Source organism: Eretmochelys imbricata, chromosome 5 (assembly GCF_965152235.1).
Source record: "Eretmochelys imbricata isolate rEreImb1 chromosome 5, rEreImb1.hap1, whole genome shotgun sequence".
In the NCBI taxonomy this organism is placed as follows: domain Eukaryota; kingdom Metazoa; phylum Chordata; order Testudines; family Cheloniidae; genus Eretmochelys; species Eretmochelys imbricata.
In genome coordinates, this window is record NC_135576.1 from 90,490,858 (window position 1) to 90,509,094 (window position 18,237).

Here is an 18,237-nt window from a genome sequence, read left to right on the forward strand (position 1 = left end):
CATAAGAATACTGAAATCACTTTTCTTGTATGCATTCCATTCTGATAATCAGATCTGATAATCTTCCAGCCATACAAGCTACTGGTTGTACGCAACAGTTGGGATTTGCAGTGAGGGTGAAGGGAAATTGCATCAATGAGATCTCGGCATAATTCCCTTCAGCTCCTTTAACGAACTGCTCATTTTCAGTTTAAAGAGTTATGGTATGATAAATTCAGAATTGTGACTCTTATCTTTGTACTGTAATCTGCTCAAGCTATTTCAGAAATCAAGACTTAAGGTGGCATATGTGGTATGTATACCCAGAGTACTGTCTAACATTCACAAAGATGACTGGCTTATTTAGGACTTCAAACTTCACCATTTGAAAGCGACTTGCTACATGAAACAAACATACCCTGCCTTCCGTCAAACACATATCATACTTGCACCAAATACTCAAAGATTCCACTACTCATTTTGTCCACATGAACTCTTCCTAATTTGTTTCCATTAACTTCAAATGTGAAAATTACCTCATATGACAAATTCTAAGAATTCTTCACAAATAATCTTCCCCTTCTATGCACTTGAGGCACTTTTGCAGCTAGTACTCAGGTGCAGAGAAGCTGGGATTTCATAAGCAATTTTTTAAAAGACTAACAGACAAAGATATGCATATCAAGATCTTTATATTTTATAAGCGTTGCTATTAATGTGGTTAGACTCTCAGCAATCACGTAACAAAAGAGCTTGTTAAGCAACATTATGGTGGATTTTTTTTGGTACCAAGTCAAGAAATTCCAGCTAGAGTTTCACATCAACCTCTATGATCATATACCAAATGCTGCCTATGTAAAGAGATCTTTAAGTGGAAAGGCAAGGTGGCACAGTTGCGGTTGCTGTATACACTATAATTTAGTGCAACTCATATCGACTCATATGTGCGACAATTAGATAATCTCAGTCAGTGCATGCACGTAATGGGCAAAGAAAATAATATACTGCACATAACAAATATTGTATTCCTCAGAGGAGAAAAGCCTGTGGGTCACGTTTAAAGTTCAAAGACGTTTTTGAATTATAAGAACCTAATAAAGCAACTGAAAGTTTCTTAAAAGCATGAAATACTGTTATATTTAGATCATTGAAGCAACTGAATCGATACTTCTTGTAAAGTTAGGAAAAAAAAAAAAAAAGTCACTCAATCTAAACCAGCGATTTTCAACTTTCCATACAGCAAGCCCCTTTTCCATAGCAGGGCACACCGTCTATCCAACCCCTAATGGAGCCATATGAAGGACAGGGCAATTACAATCTGTTTGTGACTGCCTGCATCCCCCAAGGTAGAGAACCCCTGCTCTAGATCATGCAAAATTTCAGACCAAAGAGTAACTTTTTCCCAAGAAGAGACTTAGAGCAATCGCATTCCTAAACTACAACTGGAGATTTACTAGCAGGACATTGGACTAAAAGAGAAACACCATGAAAACCAGGATGTATCTTGGTTAAACTTTTGTACACTGCCTACCTTCTCTTATCCAGGTGCCTGTTTTGAGAAACTCATCACACAAGAGTTGGACAAAAAGAACGGTTTTTATTAAAAAAAGACTCACCTTCGCCCAGTACCTGAAGGCAATCACTAGAGGTACAAGAGTTGGTTCTAGTTTTCCAAGAGTAGCCAAATGGTTTGTCGTCAGACAAGCATTTTCATTCCCTGCGCTTACTTTACAAACAAGGCCACTACAATGACAAAGAAACAACCTGAAAATCCTGCAGGTGTTTTAAGGAAAGCCGTATGTCAGATGAAATCTTACAACCTATCACAAAATTGAGGCTATGATGACAGATTTAACAGCCTCAGAGGCTTAACATTACAATGAAAGGAAGCAAACAAAACCAGTTTGACCTGTGTATTTAGTTTTACAATTTAAACATTTCAAGCTTTTACAAGCTTTTACAAGAGCAAAAGCATTTTAAAATTCACAGCAATTCATCACTCACTTTCTGGAGATTTTTTTTAAGCAACTAAATCATTTAGTCAATGAACTAAAACATCACACGTTGTCATTTACTTCCGTGAATCAAAATAATTTCACTGTACCAAACCCCGTTACTAAAACAGTTCATAAACTATTTCCAGAGTGCAGGAAAAAAAATCAGTAATGAAAGACCAAGGAACTGCAAACAACTGGTGATAGATTCTACATCAGTAGCTAGTTACACAACATTTCATGAATCTGAAGTGGTATGTGGTAAGTGGGCAAAACAAAATGCCTCACTCCTTTCCTCATAGCACTAAAGCTATTTAATTTTTTAAGCCCTTACATTGTTTTTTAGGTTTCTTTCATTTGATATTAAATCTGCATCGTCTAGAAGGGAAGAAAGGAAATTTTCTACTTTAGCAATCATCCCCAGTGCAGAGGGGTGCACAGTGAAAAAATAAAAGGTTTTTTTTTATTATTTTTTTTTATTTATTTATTTTTGTAAAGGGGACTGGGGAAGAGGGGGTTGAGGAAGAAATAACCCTTACCCTCTTATTCTAGGCTAGGAATGACTTGCCCATAAATGTTTGTGTCAAGATCCATGGAACTGTAATAATTTAGTACAGAAATGTTATTTTTTCAGGTGTGGGTATGTGTAATTTACATTGCTATATGCTATTAGAACACACAAATTGACAACTGAGACCTTTGCTTTTCTCTGCACACCACCACTGGTACTCTAGCATGGAAATCTGCATCAACATCAATAAAAGATTCTGGGGGGGGAAAAAAAAGAAAAAGCCACATTAAGCACATGGTTAATAATATTCTTCGTGTTTAAGGAGAAACTCATGTAGTGCAAGGAGTAGAAATAGATTTTGGGTCTACCAGTCTGGCTCATAAAAGGATCACCTCCAATTAGAAACCTGACTAACTCAAGCACGAAAATAGAAAGTTAAGTCCGGTGGGTCAGTACTATCAGACATTGTGTTAATTTAGATTTTGAAAATATGAAAGGAAAAACGCATCCAACTATATAAACTTGCAGTGTTTCCAAACAAGATCACATTATTGTTGGTAGAGGAGGCAGCGACTTAGCAGTTGTGTTAAAGAAAATTCTACAAGGGAGAGAGCGGAAAGAAGAGTAAAACCTCACACACACACACACACGGTAAAACAGAAAAGGAGCCACCCTCCCTCTCTTTTTCCTTTGTGTATGTTCTACTTAGATTGTAAAGACCCCGTTTTCAGCTGGCTTCAACCCAGTCTTCACTGATGTGCATAAATTAGGACTGAGTGGCATTTTTTTAGTACCTCAACATGCAGGTGATGAGTTTCCATATACACATTCTATCTTGTGTACGAAACATCAGCACACCAAAAACGTATGTGCAGATGCGTGCACAAAGTTGTATATACATGAAAGGAGGCTAAGATCTGAAAATAGGGCCTTAAGTACTTTGGGACAAACACTAGTCAGTCCTATTTCAAGTAAGAAGCACCATGCACACTTATGTCACTAGGTAAATCATCCTCACAAGCTAGCCTGTGGAAAAGAGGGGCATCCCCATTCCTGATGTGAATGAGAACACACAGTTAGAATTTCTACCACTAAAGGACATACTGTAGCTAGTATTTGAACGAAATACTAAAGCAGCTAAATTCTTTAGGCCTTATACAAGTGATGCATTTAGTATCTACCATTATCGATTCAGGGTAAGTCATTTGTTGGAATACACATGACAAGCCTACACTAAACAGCTTGTCTGACGGCATTAGTTCTGTAGCGTTGTTGTAGCCGTGTCAGTCCCAGGATATTTGAGAGACAAGGTAGGTGAGGTAATATCTTTTATTGGACCAACTTCTGTTGATGAGTGACTCTAAGGTATGTAAAGGAGCACACCTTACTCTAGGGAGATTTGCACTACAGTATGGGCTAGCAGGGGAATATTACTATCAACCTTTGTTTCTGTGATCCCATCAGCAGTGCTCACAGAAAGAGCTAGGGGATCATTACAGAATGTTACACCTTAGAGTGTTGTGGTTTTAGGCTACCACCACATAATTCTATCCAAGGCACCACTCCTGCAAAGACTGAGGCCCCTGCTTAACTTCATGCACTGTGTAGTCTCATTTACTTCACATGCTTAAGTCTCAGCAAGGTCACTGACCAAGTAAACATAGCAACATAAAAACTCCAACTCTTTTCCCTAGCTGTGAAGGGATTTTGGAATTCAATGTACAAAATGCTCCCTCCTCCAATTATGTAAGCTTAATACCTTTACTCTTGTACCTGTCAATTTACTAGTGTAGAAGAAGAATGAAACTACATATGGAGACAGACTTACATTATTCTGTAAAAATCAAGTAAGCATTTGAGCTGATGCATCTATTTAAAAAAGGTTTCCATTCAGTGAAGGAGTATTGTGAGAATGGCCAGGGGTGCTTTTGAAATGAAACTGAAACCAGTGAACAAGTATTTCTTACCACTATTCTTCAGACTTTCTTGTACAAGTAAGAGAACATCTGGTTGAGCCATCTGTGAAATGGAGTCAAATCATAGAAGATTATTATTTAAGCTATTGAAACATTTGAAAAATGTGTTTTTTAATGATGGAATTTTAATACTTCCATATTGAAAAGACAGAGGAGGATCACTGTGACACCTAAGGCAAGTCACAATATCTAAGGCCCAGTTTCCCCATCTGTAAAATGGGTATAAATCTCCTGCTCTGCCTCACAGGGTTGCTGGGAGGTGAGGTTTAACTCATTTGTGTTTGTGAAGTGCTTTGAGTTCATTGGATTGAAGATGCTATTAGCACAGAGTAATACCACTACTTTAACAACAGATTAAGATGATTTTAGTTCAGACGCAGTTAACAATAGCTCCCCTTGGATCGATACATTTTGGTAAATAAAAATCCCATTACCACTTGGCACCTCTGTTATTACTTGCTTAAATGTTACTATACAAGGCAATTCAGCCAATTTTACAACACTAATAATAACCTGCTTACTTACATTGGCTGGAAACTGGACATCAACGTTTATGTCAGATGTTCTGAAACCAAATCTGCTACAGGAGGAGCCGTACAGCCTTAGCGAGCAACCTGCAAAGAAAGCAATTTTTTGTATAAACTCAACATCTTAATCCAAATCCTGGGTTGGAGTGCAGCCACTTTGCAATGCCTTGCCAGCAGATTCTAGTCCTAGAACTGGTGTAGACAGCCATCAGAGGATCACCCCAATTCTGAAGAATCTTTCAGTAGCACAACAGTTCCTACACCTTATCCCTGCTGCTGGCAAAAGGGATTGAGGCCACGCCCAATAGGGCATGGCTTGGGCCTCCTCTAAACCCGGCAGATTCCCAGCCACTGGGTCAGTGGCAGTTGATGTAATTTAGAGCAACCTTCAGGCCAAAATATTGCCACTACGCCACCAAGCAGAACATACTGACAAAAATCAAATTATATTATTGGTAGAACTTGTCAAAATCAGAGATTAAGATTACTCTTGCGGAGAAAAATGCTTTTTCTTTTTAGTATATTTGACCATCAAACCAAATGGCAGAGTTATACCTGGCAATTTTGGGTGCAATAAATCTTCCATCGCTGTTTTAATTTTGAGTCTTTGTTCCAAATCCTCATTATTTAAGCCAAACTCTTGCACTACGTTTTCAATGGCAACACCAATAGCTTGTATCTGGGAAGGTGTTGGTGGAGGCAGGGTAGTCAGCAGTTGTTCTTCTTGCTTTTCCTTCAAGGACAACCATATTTTAACATATTTAAATGACTCTCTTCAGTTGCTTTCATGAGGTAGGGGTAGGTACACACAACCTACCGCCATAAACATTTCTGTGTGCCCATCTATATTACGGAGCTAGTAAGCAGTTTCAAACAGTTGATGCGTTAGGACACAATTAAGGTCTAGAGAAAGATGATATACAATGATTCTATCTAGATAAAGAGTTTGAGACGTCACGTTAGAGGCTTCGGTAATTTACAAAAATCCATACACCTATATAAAAGGCATAGGCAAACATCCCTTTCTCCTTATAAGGAGTGGTAGAGGATAATGAAGTTGAAGACAAAAGGGAAACCCTGTACGTGCCTTTCAATTCCTTTGGTCTTCTGGGGCAAAGGTGGGGAAGGAGGGCAGGCGCAGCAGAAGTTTCTTTCAGTAATAATAAAATGTCAAACTGCAGTTATGCTGGCAATAGTTTTCAATATATATAAATATAAAGCTGTTATTTTAATTATTGATATATATTCTCTCATACTGGAGTATTCAACAACCCTTTCATTTTATCTAGGCTATTGTCAAAATGGCAATTACAAATTTTAAATTCATTCTTACCAACTCATTCTAAATCAAGTATATTATAGCTGTCAGAACGCTACTAAATGACATATTAAGAAGAGAGCAGATACAGTTAATGATACCATTACACAACTCATGAACAACAAATGAGGTTAAGTTGTGACAGCTTTTTATTACACACACACAAAAAAAACACTTTAAAAAAAACTTATGACCTGCACAATAATACTGAATTATACATTGAATGAAAGCTCCCTTTAATGATGGTTATTAGGAGATATCAGTAATATCCTAGAGGCAGTCCCGAGTTCACTCTATGCTGGAAAAAAGTCTCAAACTACGTATTTGTTGCTTTTAACAATGTCTATGGACATTGGTAGACATTATATAGAGAAGCACTCTGTATAACACTAGCAGAATATTAAGCATGGTAAGAACAAGGCAAGACTTCAGGGCTAATATAATTGCATCATCATTAGCAGGATAACAATACTGAAACAAATATAAAGCATGGATTTCTAAAAGTGTCATTAACTCACCTTTATGTTTTTCTTGTGCTTCTTCTCTTTAATGTGCTTATGAGCAAATGTCACTGACTCAATCAAAGCATCACATAATTTGCAGGTATACTTGGCTGTGGGGTAGTTTCGAGGACGCTAAAATTGAGAGAGTTTATTGACTAAGATACAGAAAGATGTTACCTTCATTTCATACATCTGCCACGGTCAGTTAAATTGTCCTAGGAAGTCCAAAAATACACCCTCCAACTTTCCTGGCAACCCGAAGGTTGTCACCTTTATAATTGCTGGTAACCGGACACTCGAGGCCCCGCACCTGCTCTGCCTTTTTCCCAGGGCTCACCCCCTTCTCTGCCTCTTCTCCCCAAGGCCCTTTCAGCATCTTGCTGGATCATCTCAAGGAGCCTACCTGCCTGCAGGTAGTAGGTGGCCCCAGCTGAGCAGAGGCTAGCGTGACCTCGCGCCTCCCCCTGCCCCGTGGTAACCAAACTTTAGGTCTGGGTGCCATTTAGGGTTGCCAGGTCCCCTTTTCGACCAGACTTCCTGGTCGAAAACCGGGCACCTGGCAACCCTAAACGGCACCCGGACACAGACGCCAAAAAACGACTGTCCGGGTAAAACACGAACGAGTGGTAACCCTACCTAACCCCAATCTTAGAGCCGAGCAATTTGAATATTACATAGAGGGACACTTGGAAATTCGAATACTGAACGTAGTCAAAAGCAAAGGTACACTAGTCTTCTTTTTATTCATTTCCAGCCACTGAACACCCATTTTGTTAAAATTTTATGGATTGGATCACTAACAACAGAGCCTTTAGCTGCACAAAGTGGAATTCTTCAGGAAGAGTGCAAACCTTTGATCTTTAATTCATAAATTAAAACCTGTATGTGATAAAATATCCAAATACTGTATATACAAAAAGAGAGTGTTGTCACCTTCTTTAGTCTGTAAATGCAGTCTCTCTTTAATCGCTCTTCAGCCTGCTGCAACCCTAGTAGTTCCTTCACTGACAGCATCGACTCATCTATAACCGGGCTTTCCACATCGTCATCTTGATCATACTCCTCTTTTCCTGTCCTTCTTGATCTCCTTGGTTTCCTATGTTTCTTCATTTCTTAAAGAGTTATCAGAACAAATATACTGTAACATCATTTCAGAGCACACAACAGAATGGAGAGTGAACCCAATGCATTAAATAAAGCAGACAAGATTCTCTACTTGTCACACCATTTCCTTTTCTGACACATGCAAGTCATCTTTTCTGACAATTGCAATACCTCCCACTCCCCGGTGGTGCACATTCATACTGTCTCCTAAGGTATGTTTGTTTTGACTCTTACCGACTACTGGAAAATGACCTCTGAAGTATCAACAAACAGGTTGACCCACAAAAAGTCAGGAACCGGGCTATTTAGAAATTCTTGTTTGATCAACACCGGTTAACGCTAATGGCAACAGGTTCTATGGTCAGTTTAAGACTCACAAGTTCGAAGGGATTAGGATGGGGTGACTTACTATCCCTACAGAATTACTGACACTGGATGATTCCCCACTTCTGAACCGGAATACTTTAATCTAGGAATTTTGAAACTTCAATATTCCGGAGTCCCTAGAAACACGACATGAAGGTTAGCACCCCCTAAACCTAAATTATACCCAGGCAGTAAACAGTAAACAGTGTCAGATCAGGCAGCTACAGGAATATAGCTGACATGGAGATTTTTTTAATCATGTATATAAGACAGTGCACATTTCCCCCCGAAACTCCCGTTCCTTACTCTCACGTAAAGTATAGCCCTCATGTCAAGATACTATGGTAACACTATTTGTTTTATACCCAGAAATGAAAGCTTCTTGCTCTTGTGGTGTCACCCACTCTTCAACTGTACCACATTGGCTCGAGACAATTAAAATAGCAAAGACACAAGACAGTGATCCTTTTTAGCTACTCAGAAGAGGGAAGCAAAGCCTCTTTTTCACCTCAGTAAAGTAATCCACTTGTGTAAAAATGGATGTACTTATCTTAATACAACTAAGTCTTGCAAAATAAACAGTATGATACATTTGTTGTGTTTACAGCTAAGCTTGTGGCAGAAGTCTGGGTGTAAATATACTGCCTATGCTTTGTGAGCAGCTTTATCAGCATTTTTGCAACAGTAGTTACGGGTTCAAAGCGTACAAATAAAAAAAACAAGTGATCTTTGGCTCCAGCAGGAATGAGTAAATACTGGCCAGAGTTTCAAATAAGAGCCAGGATTACAGATCACCTCTAGTTTAGGTACCTATATAAAGTTGCCGGAACAATGGGCTCTTCCAAGTGCTTTTGAAAATTCTTTCTTACTCTGAAATCCTTCCACCGGGATCAGATTTTTTCCTCTACCGATTTTTAGAAGCCAACTCCAACAAGCAGAAAGCGAATTCATACTCAGATATTTAGGAAGGTTGCCCTTGAATCCCATCTCTTTCAAGAGGCACTATCAACTATCATATCGTACATTTAAAAAAAAAAAAAAACAACGTTGCTATAACTTTCAGAGTAGCAGCCGTGTTAGTCTGTATCCGCAAAAAGAACAGGAGTAGCACCTTAGAGACTAACAAATTTAGTTGAGCAGAAGCTTTCACAGGCTACAGCCCTCTTCATCGGATGCATAGAATGGAACATATAGTAAGAAGAGATAGCTATCTATCCATCTATCTCCATACACACACATCCACCTTTTCATGTTCTCCGCGTGTGTGTGTATGTGTAAGTAGCCACACCAACGGTAGGAGGCTAATTAATTAAGATGCGCTATTATCAGCGGGAGAAAAAAACTTTTGTAGTGATAATCAACGTGGCCCATTTAGACAGTTGACAAGAAGGTGCGAGGATACTTAACATGGGGAAATAGATTCAATATGCGTAACGACCCAGCCACTCCCAGTCTTTATTCAAACCCAAGTTAATGGTATCTAGTTTGCATATTAATTCGAGTTCAGCAGTTTCTCATTGGAGTCTGGTTTTGAAGCTTTTCTGTTGCAAAATTGCCACCTTTAAGTCTGTTACTGAGTGACAAGAGAGGTTGAAGTGTTCTCCTACCGGTTTTTGAATGTTATGATTCCTGATGTCAGATGCGTGTCCATTTATTCTTGTGTGTGGAGACTGTCCAGTTTGGCCAATGTACATGGCAGAGGGGCATTGCTGGCACTTGATGGTAGATGTGCAGGTGAAGGAGCCCCTGACGGTGTGGCTAATGTGATTAAGTCCTATGATGGCGTCACCAGAATAAATACGTGGACAGAGTTGACATCGGGTTTTGTTGCAAGGACAGTTCCTGAGTTAGTGTTTCATGTTCTCTGTATGTCTGGATATACATATATACACACACATACACCCCCCTTCTTACTATATGTTCCATTCTATACAGCCGATGAAGTGGGCTGTAGCCTGCAAAAGCTTATGCTCAACTAAATTTGTTAGTCTCTAAGGTGCCACAAGTACTCCTGTTCTTTTTAACATTGCTATAAGGATCCCCTAAAATTACGAGCGGTGAAAAAATTCGGATTTTTTTTTTTCCAGTTTATTTGGGCATTTGATGGCACTTTGTCTAGTTAGCTTCCCATTTGTGGAAGCCATCCCCAGCAAGAGGAAAAATTAAAATAAACCCAAACAATTGATTGTGAAACCACAAAAATTGACAGGGAGATTCAGCATATATAGTGTCTCAAACTGCTTTTAATTGAAACTATGCAAACGAAATTTCAAGGTGATGAAAGGAATGCCATGTCAGCTTCTGTCTAGCAATTGTCTGATGCTTTTTAACTCCTAAAAATGAAAAAATGCTGGTCTTTGTCCTCCGCAATTCTCTCTCTCCCCAGGAACTTCATCCTTCCTTCAATCTGTTGCAATAGCTGGGAAAGACAAGTCTCTGGTACTTTACTCATCTCTCAACTTAAAAAAAAAAAAAAAAAAAAAAAAAGATATTCCTCTTCACCAAATAACTCCAGTGCCTTCATCTGCTGTTCACAGCTTTCCTCTCACAGCACTATAAAAACCACTCATTTCACTGCTGCTCATAGAATGGCTTGACAACTTAGCCCAATGGCTAAGGAGATGTCTCCACAGCATTTTGGATAGAGCAGAAGCAAACCGCCCAGCCCACGTTGACAATCTTGGCCTAGCGGGACTCATATGAGTGTTCTAAAAACTACCTGTGAAGACAGCACTTTCAAGTTGTGGCTCAGGCTGGAGCTTGGGCTCTGAAACCCACCCCGCTCCTTAGGCTTCAGAGCCTGTGAATTCAACAGCAGCTTAGTGGCCAACTTTCTTCTCTTCCCTCTCAAGAAAACAAGCCAGCAGCTCTCTAGCTCCATGCAATCCACTCACCTGGTCAAAATATCTATTCATTCTAATCAAGGGAGTTTTCAAACTCTAGCTCTCTGGGTTCTGACAGGCAGCCGTGAAACTGATCACAGCCCTGTTAGGGTCACTCTTCTATCCCTTGGCAAAGCTACCAGGAACAGAGCCCTCTACCTGCACACTCCGGAAGGAAATACTGCATCTCCTTACATCAGGAACGAAAAAAATTTTTAAAAACTTAAAATCCTGCAGAAAGTGATGGGAGAGAGGCCAGAAGACTTTTACACACTGCTGAAAAGCATGTGAATCACAGTTTGAAAATTAACAATACTTCCAGGTACTCTAAGAATTCAGCAATGCGAGATTTGTTTAGAAGCCTCTCAATAAAGAAGTCAAAACTTGGGAAAAAAATCTAACCACCCACATGCCAATAGCAAGTAGGAAATATTCCTGGCAAGCAGGAGGTCTAAACCATCAGTTTCTGCTCAACTTTCAAAACATAAATTCTTAAATTTCTAATCCTTTTGGGAGTCCACCTTTTCCACCATGCATGTAGCTTTCATGCCACCAGGCAGCGCGTAACTGACAAGACTAATGTAAATTTCACTCAGCTGCCATTTAGAGAAAGCTATGACCAGAGGCTGCAAGTAGAACTCAACACCCAAAAGCAGACCCGCACAACCCACCATTCCTGCAGCAGACAAGAGGCTGCAGTACGGCTAGAGGAGCAGAAACCCCATCTCCACATAGCTGCAGCAAGGCTGGGCAGAGAGTGTGTTTTCTCCCTACCAGCAGCAGGTTAGTGAGGTGTCCTTCAAATTTATCTGGGACCTACCAGCCAGAAGCTGATAGTAAAGAGAGAATGAGCAAACAGCGTCTAGGGATAGTACTCTGCTAGAAGTCCAAAAGTAGCAAAAAGGTAGAGAAGGAAGTCTGACTGGCTTTTCCCCACCTTGACTTACTTGGTGTCACAAGTGAGCTGTAGCTCACGAAAGCTTATGCTCATATAAATTGGTTAGTTGGTTGGTTAGTTGGTTGGTTTTGTGGTCAAATAAATTGGTGCCACAAGTACTCCTTTTCTTTTTGTGAATACAGACTAACACGGCTGTTACTCTGAAATCTCTCATACTGACTCTCTAGCTAATGGCAGTAAAACATTGGAGCTCTGCAATAGTCCTGTCGTTATGCTCTTACAGAACTCTGCCTCCCCATGATCAATATAAATGCTCTGATTAACACAATTTGGATATCAAATAAGTGACAATGCATGGAATTCTGCTCCTCATCATAAGTTAAAACTCATTTCTGTGAGCACTGAAATAGCTGCTTATAAAACAACAACATGCCAAGTAAGTAAAAACTCCTATCATTACTTGGTAACTCCAATATTGGTTGAGACTAAGTATTTATACAGAGTATAAAAAGCAACTCATCCCAGGTCCTCACTGGATGATCTTTCTTTTAGTTCTTAAAAACGAAACAAGAAAGCTTACACCACCAAATCTCTCACAATCTGAATAGTCTATCCTCTTACCAGGTGTTCTGAAATGACTGCTTAATGCATAGAAACTCTTTAATACGGTCAGTTGATCTGCATGGCCCCACTTATCTAGTATGTTTAAATTTGAGATACTCATTCAGTATCAGTCAAGTACAGGAGGAGACACAAATATAAGCTATGAATTTCCATAAGAGGCCACCAAAAGGCTCAGTGTACATCTACACTGCAAAAAAACCAAAACACAAAACAGTGAGTCTCAAAGCCCAAATCAACTGACTGAGGCTCAAACCATGGGGCTAAAAAGAGAAGTGTAGGCATTCTCGCTTGGCCTGGAACCCGGGTTCTGGGATCCACCGCCTTGCCGGGTTTCGGAGCCCTGGCTCCGGACTGAATGGGAACATCTACACTGCTATTTTTAGCCCCGTAGCAACAGCTCGGGTCAATTGACCTGGGCTCTGAGACTACCTGCTGCAGGATTTCTTTGGCAGTACAGGCATACCATTAGCGCCCTAGGTTAAGCTTCAATCTTGAAACCTGGTTCACTTATTCATTACAGGTTGCCATCACTTCAGTTCAATCAGCCGCCATGAGGCAAACAAAAGCCGCTCTAGTAAAAGACAGGCAGTGCTTGAGAAGCTACCAGACGGAACATGGGGAGCCAGAGGTTCCATGGCAGTTGACTGAGTGAAGGATCTGAAGGGATGGGGAGACGTCATAAAAACTTATGGAGGACAACCAAGAGCTGGTCTACGCCGAAAACTTAGATCGGCGTAGCTACGTCTCTCAGGAGTGTGAAAAATTCCTACCCCTGGGAGACGTGGCTATGCTGAGCTAACCCCCGGAGTAGACAGCGGTAGGTCAACGGAAGAATTCTTCTGTTCACCTAGCTACCGCCTCTCAGGGAGGTGAATTAACAACAGAGCTGTCAGAACCCCTCCCATCGCTGTAGCGAGTGTCTACACTGAAGTGCTATCGCTGTGCCACTGCCACGTTATAAGTGTAGACACAGCTAAAGCGTGCCACAAGGACTCAGAGTCAAAGCCAAGTCTACCTCAGGGTGCACTGTTGTCAACTAGTATTCAAGTTATCTAACTGCAAAGTACCATATTTAAAGCTTTCATACAGGAAACAATTTGTTACAGATCATTTATGCCAGTGGTTCTCAAACACTTTTTTTTTTTGGTGACCCCTTTCTAGGGTGACCAGATGTCCCGATTTTTGGGTCTTTTTCTTATATAGGCTCCTATTACCTCCCCCCCCATTCCGATTTGTCACATTTGCTGTCTGGACATCCTACCCCTTTCACACAGCAAGCCTCTGTCTGTGACAACCCCCCGCCCCATAAATTTAAAATGGGGGCATTAATTTAATGGGGATCAGGGACGTCAGCCCCACTGAGCTGACAGCTCGCGACCCCCTTGTAGCCACCTTGCGACTCCCTGAGGGGTCACGACCCCCAGTTTGATGCATTTGTTTTATACAGAAGTATATTTGTTTTATACAAGTATGATTTTCTTGACATATTTGGAAGACCGTTGCGGTAACAGGACATAAGACAAATATCCAATTTAAATGAAAAAACAAAAATACCACCCCTTCTTCCTCCCACACACGACCTCAACAACTCAAAGAATTCTCTTTTAACCTTTTCCGTAGCAATGTTCTGGATCATCCTGATAAATGTCAAATGGCCTTCATTTCTTCTTCACGTCTCATTTTCCTCCATATTTTCAGATCTTTAGTTCTTCCATTACTGTTCCATTTCTCTCTTACTTCCCTTTTTTTCCTTTTTTCTTAATTCCCTTTTTATCAAGCTATTCTAGTTCTCACTCACTAGCACTGCGGCAACAGCACTGCAAAGCTTTACATCAAGAAAGTTTAACAAAAGACAACGTCTAGATAGCAGCCCTCAGCATAGTTAAACTTTACAAGGTTTAGCACAAGAAAAAAAACACACACACTCCTCACCCTTTTTGGGGCCGGGCAGGGCAGGGCAGCAGGGGAAGAATAGAGACAAGTCACTCATTCATTGTTCTTTTTAAACAACTAAAACCTTTCTAAGCATGTGGTTTACAGTGTCTCACCATCCAATTTAGTGCTTCTCTACTTGAAGGTCACTACGCTAACAAGATAACACTTTATGCCAAGACTGGTGAATATGTCTCTATAGTGTGGATCTTATTCTTCTCTCCTTACAGAGGAAAAGTTCCTATTCAAATCAGAATAAGCCCCCCCTCCCCCCCATGACAACCTCCTATTTTACACAATACTGTAAGACTTTTACAGTTTTATTTTAAAGTTACAGATTGAAACACGTATAGAAGTTATCTGCATGAGAAGATAACATATTAAGTTAGCTATTTTCCACGTTGTCTTATTCCCATTTCCTTTTAACTTTTTTTAGCTAACTTACTGAACAAGTTGTAAGTTTACCATGTGGTCTTGCAGCAAGTAATGCCAATTACTTGTGCAATTTCTTCAACAATGCTTAAAGACTGGAGAGATTTATATCAAGTTGTATCTTGGAAAAATGAAAAATATTGAAGTTGCAGACTAGGACATCACACTTGTCGCTATATACTTGTCAAACGTTTATAAAGCGATTAACCTACCAAACCAACAAGATGGTTTCATAGTACGACCAGTTTATAAAAACAATCTTTGTATCACATACTGTTACAATACTGCTTAAAATGCTGCCATTGAGTACAGAGGATACTTTGCAAGATAGAAGTGTTACGGAACAGAAATGGTTTTATTTAATTTTTTGCATTAACAGTGAACCTTAAACTTGTACTTTCCGGACATATACACAGTAATCGATTTTACTTTAAAAACTATGTAAAAAATGTGCTCATTACCAGAGTTTCCTTTCTGTGTGTCTGACATTTCTTCATTTAAGTCTTTCTGAGGCAGTCTTCTTACATTTCTGCTTCCTGCACTTTCAACCTCATGAAAAGAGTCTTTTCTTGTCCTGTTAAGCACAGGAATCCGAACTGTAGATTTGTACTCTCTCCAGCTGTCTGAATTGCCACGATGGTCATTCGATATCCATTTCTTAATTTGGTCTTTTTGGGTATCATTTATCCTTACCCCTTGGTTGTGACCCATGTTTTTAAAGGAATTTGAGCTATTCAGAATACAATGTGGTCCTTTTCTGGGACTGTTTCCACAGTGAGCTTGTGTTCCCTTTTTCTTCGGAAAGCCTATATCTATTTTTTTGCCAGGTCCGTAATCATCCATGGCGTGGCAGTCCTGTTGTAAAGGGCTCCTCTTCAATTCCTCCTCATCTAAAACTCCCCACTCCTTTTTTCTTTTGGCAAAGCAAGGTTTTGCAGCATCTCCCATTGTAATTGCTGTTCAACAGAATACTTTGCACCTGGAGGGGGAAGAAAAAAAAAGGAGGTAGTTTCAAATAATCAACTGTTTAACAACAGATTCAAGAGGAATAAAAACATAACAGGTTTAGGAAATGAGTAACTCATGGTTTTCCTCAGTACACATTGCGTATCTTATCAAGACTAAAGCTGGGCAATTTCTTTCCCGCAGTAAATTACAAATTGGCCAAAACATGAATTTATCAGGGCACCAAAGCTATTTGCCGATATGGAAAATAGTTTTAACCAAAAATAATTTTTTTTGACATGATGAAACATTTTATTTCAACATTCATTTTGAAACAATGGTTTTTTCAATTTGCAATCAAAACTCCTTTGTTTTGACCTATCCACCTTTCCCGCCCGCCCCCCCCTACTTTTGGTGAGAAATCCACAAATAAGATCTATATAACTAAATGTCAAGCATTTACATTTTCTTTTTACTGTATTTCTTTATTCTGTATCAAAGCAATACTACTAATTTAATTTGAAACTGAACTGTGCCTGCCATCATATATATATTTTTTCAGGAAGCTGGAACTCAAATTTAAGACAACATTTTGAAGGGCTCAACCCAGGCATGAGTAAACAAAACACATCACCCATCTGAAAAATATTAGGTTTAGCTATACCAGGACACACGAAGAGGAAGAAAAGGCCAGACGTACAAAGGTATAGAGACATCTAAAATTCAAGACAGGCACTTTTGAAAAATCCAATGAGGCACCTAAGGTCATGTCTACACTTCAATAAAAAACCTGCGGCACTAAGTCACAGAGCCTAGGTCAGCTGACTCAGGCTTGCAGGGTTTGAGCTGCAGGGCTAAAAATTGCAGTTTCCATGTTCAGGCTGCAACCTGAGCTCTGAGACGACCCTCCCCGCCGGCCTGTGCACCGCAATTTTATAGCCTTGCAGGCTGAGCTGCATGAGCAGCTGTGGCCATGCTGTGGGTCTTTTATCACAGTGAAGATGTACCCTGAGTGAGTTAGCTTCCCAATTGGCAAAAAGAAAAGGAGTACTTGTGGCACCTTAGAGATTAACAAATTGGGACTTACATGACTAACCTGCTGAAGTGCTTTCATAAAGCCTGCTAGGCCCTACACCGGCATCTTTAGGAACCTAAAGACATCTGTACATCTGACCCTAAGTTTTTAATTCTCTCTCTCTCTCTCTCTCATATATTTTATGAAACTTTCTATAAATAAGACTAGGTTATTTTCAAATGAAGTGCTTGAAACCACACAGACATTGCACTTAAAAGGAAGGCATAATAAAGTAGGCCAATGCCTAGATGGGTGTACTGGTACTAAATCCATAATTACACAGTGTTGTGGAGCTCCACAATTGCTACTGGATAAGGGGAGAGTTTTACGCCCTTCAAGATAATCTATGGTGGGTGGGGAAAGTTAACAAAGAATCAGCTATGCAGCTATATAATAGTGATCGAACAACACGGTTTATAATTGTCCCGGAAAAACCCAACTACACACTCAACAACAAGGGAAGGTTATGAAATGCACCACGCACGCAGGGAGGAAGCTCAGAGTCAAAGTACAGGACGGGATTTGCCCACGAGGCTGAGCTGTCAAACCGCCGCTGCTTCCTGGCAGGGTGCGCCAGCCTTTGGGTTTCCTCTCCGCCCCCGCCGGACCTCACGGGCTCCAGCAAGGACAGGGGACACGCCAGCCCCGCTCGCACCGGGCGGCCCTGTCCCAGACACTCGCGCTGCGAACTGCCGACCCCGCGAGGCCGCCAGACCAGGCCGGCAGCGAGGGGGGCCCGCGGCCCCGGTCCCCGCAGCGCTCAGGAACTCAGGGGCCCGGCCCCTCCTCCTGTGTCTGCCCCGGCACGGGGTTCCCCGGAGACTCCCAGGAGCCGCGGCGCAGCGAGACAGGCCGGGCGGCAGGTGGTGGGGGGAGGGGGGGAGTAAGAACATTGGACTCGGGGGGCGGGGGACGCAGCTCCCCAGTCACCGCGGGGGGGGGGGGCGAGGTGTCAGGCTCGCGCGCCCGGAAGCCCTACGGTCGTGGGAAGGGCTCGGGGGAGGCCTCCGCCGCCGCGGCCCCGGGAAGGACACTCACCCTCGGCCCTTCCGGTTATTGCTCCCTCTTCATTGTGCCGACTCGAGGCGAAAGCGCCTGAAGCCCTGCACAAACCCGTCCGGACAGCCCTTCCGGAAACCCTCCCCCATTCCGTCATCGCGCACCTTCCCCC

At 41.1% G+C, this 18,237-nt stretch overlaps 1 protein-coding gene across 4 annotated transcripts in view; it reads right to left on the reverse strand.

Moving 5' to 3' along the window:
• LOC144265169 (terminal uridylyltransferase 7-like) overlaps positions 1–18,179 on the reverse strand; it is a 51,057-nt gene extending 32,878 nt beyond the window's left edge. For 3 of the 4 annotated variants that reach the window (XR_013346187.1, XM_077817503.1, XM_077817504.1), the window contains exons 1-9: positions 18,105–18,179; positions 15,508–16,025; positions 7,742–7,920; positions 6,824–6,940; positions 5,543–5,720; positions 4,986–5,074; positions 4,452–4,503; positions 2,671–2,740; positions 1,596–1,722 (exon numbers count right to left, since the gene is read on the reverse strand). Coding sequence is in view for 2 of the 4 variants with exons in the window: in XM_077817503.1 (XP_077673629.1) it covers positions 1,596–1,722; positions 2,671–2,740; positions 4,452–4,503; positions 4,986–5,074; positions 5,543–5,720; positions 6,824–6,940; positions 7,742–7,920; positions 15,508–15,994 (1,299 nt within the window). In the remaining 2 variants the exon portion in view is untranslated. Of the gene's footprint in view, positions 1–1,595; positions 1,723–2,670; positions 2,741–4,451; positions 4,504–4,985; positions 5,075–5,542; positions 5,721–6,823; positions 6,941–7,741; positions 7,921–15,507; positions 16,026–17,550; positions 17,778–18,104 lie in introns of those variants that run through there. The other variant, XR_013346188.1, reaches the window with a different exon arrangement.
• Positions 18,180–18,237: the final 58 nt, after the last annotated feature.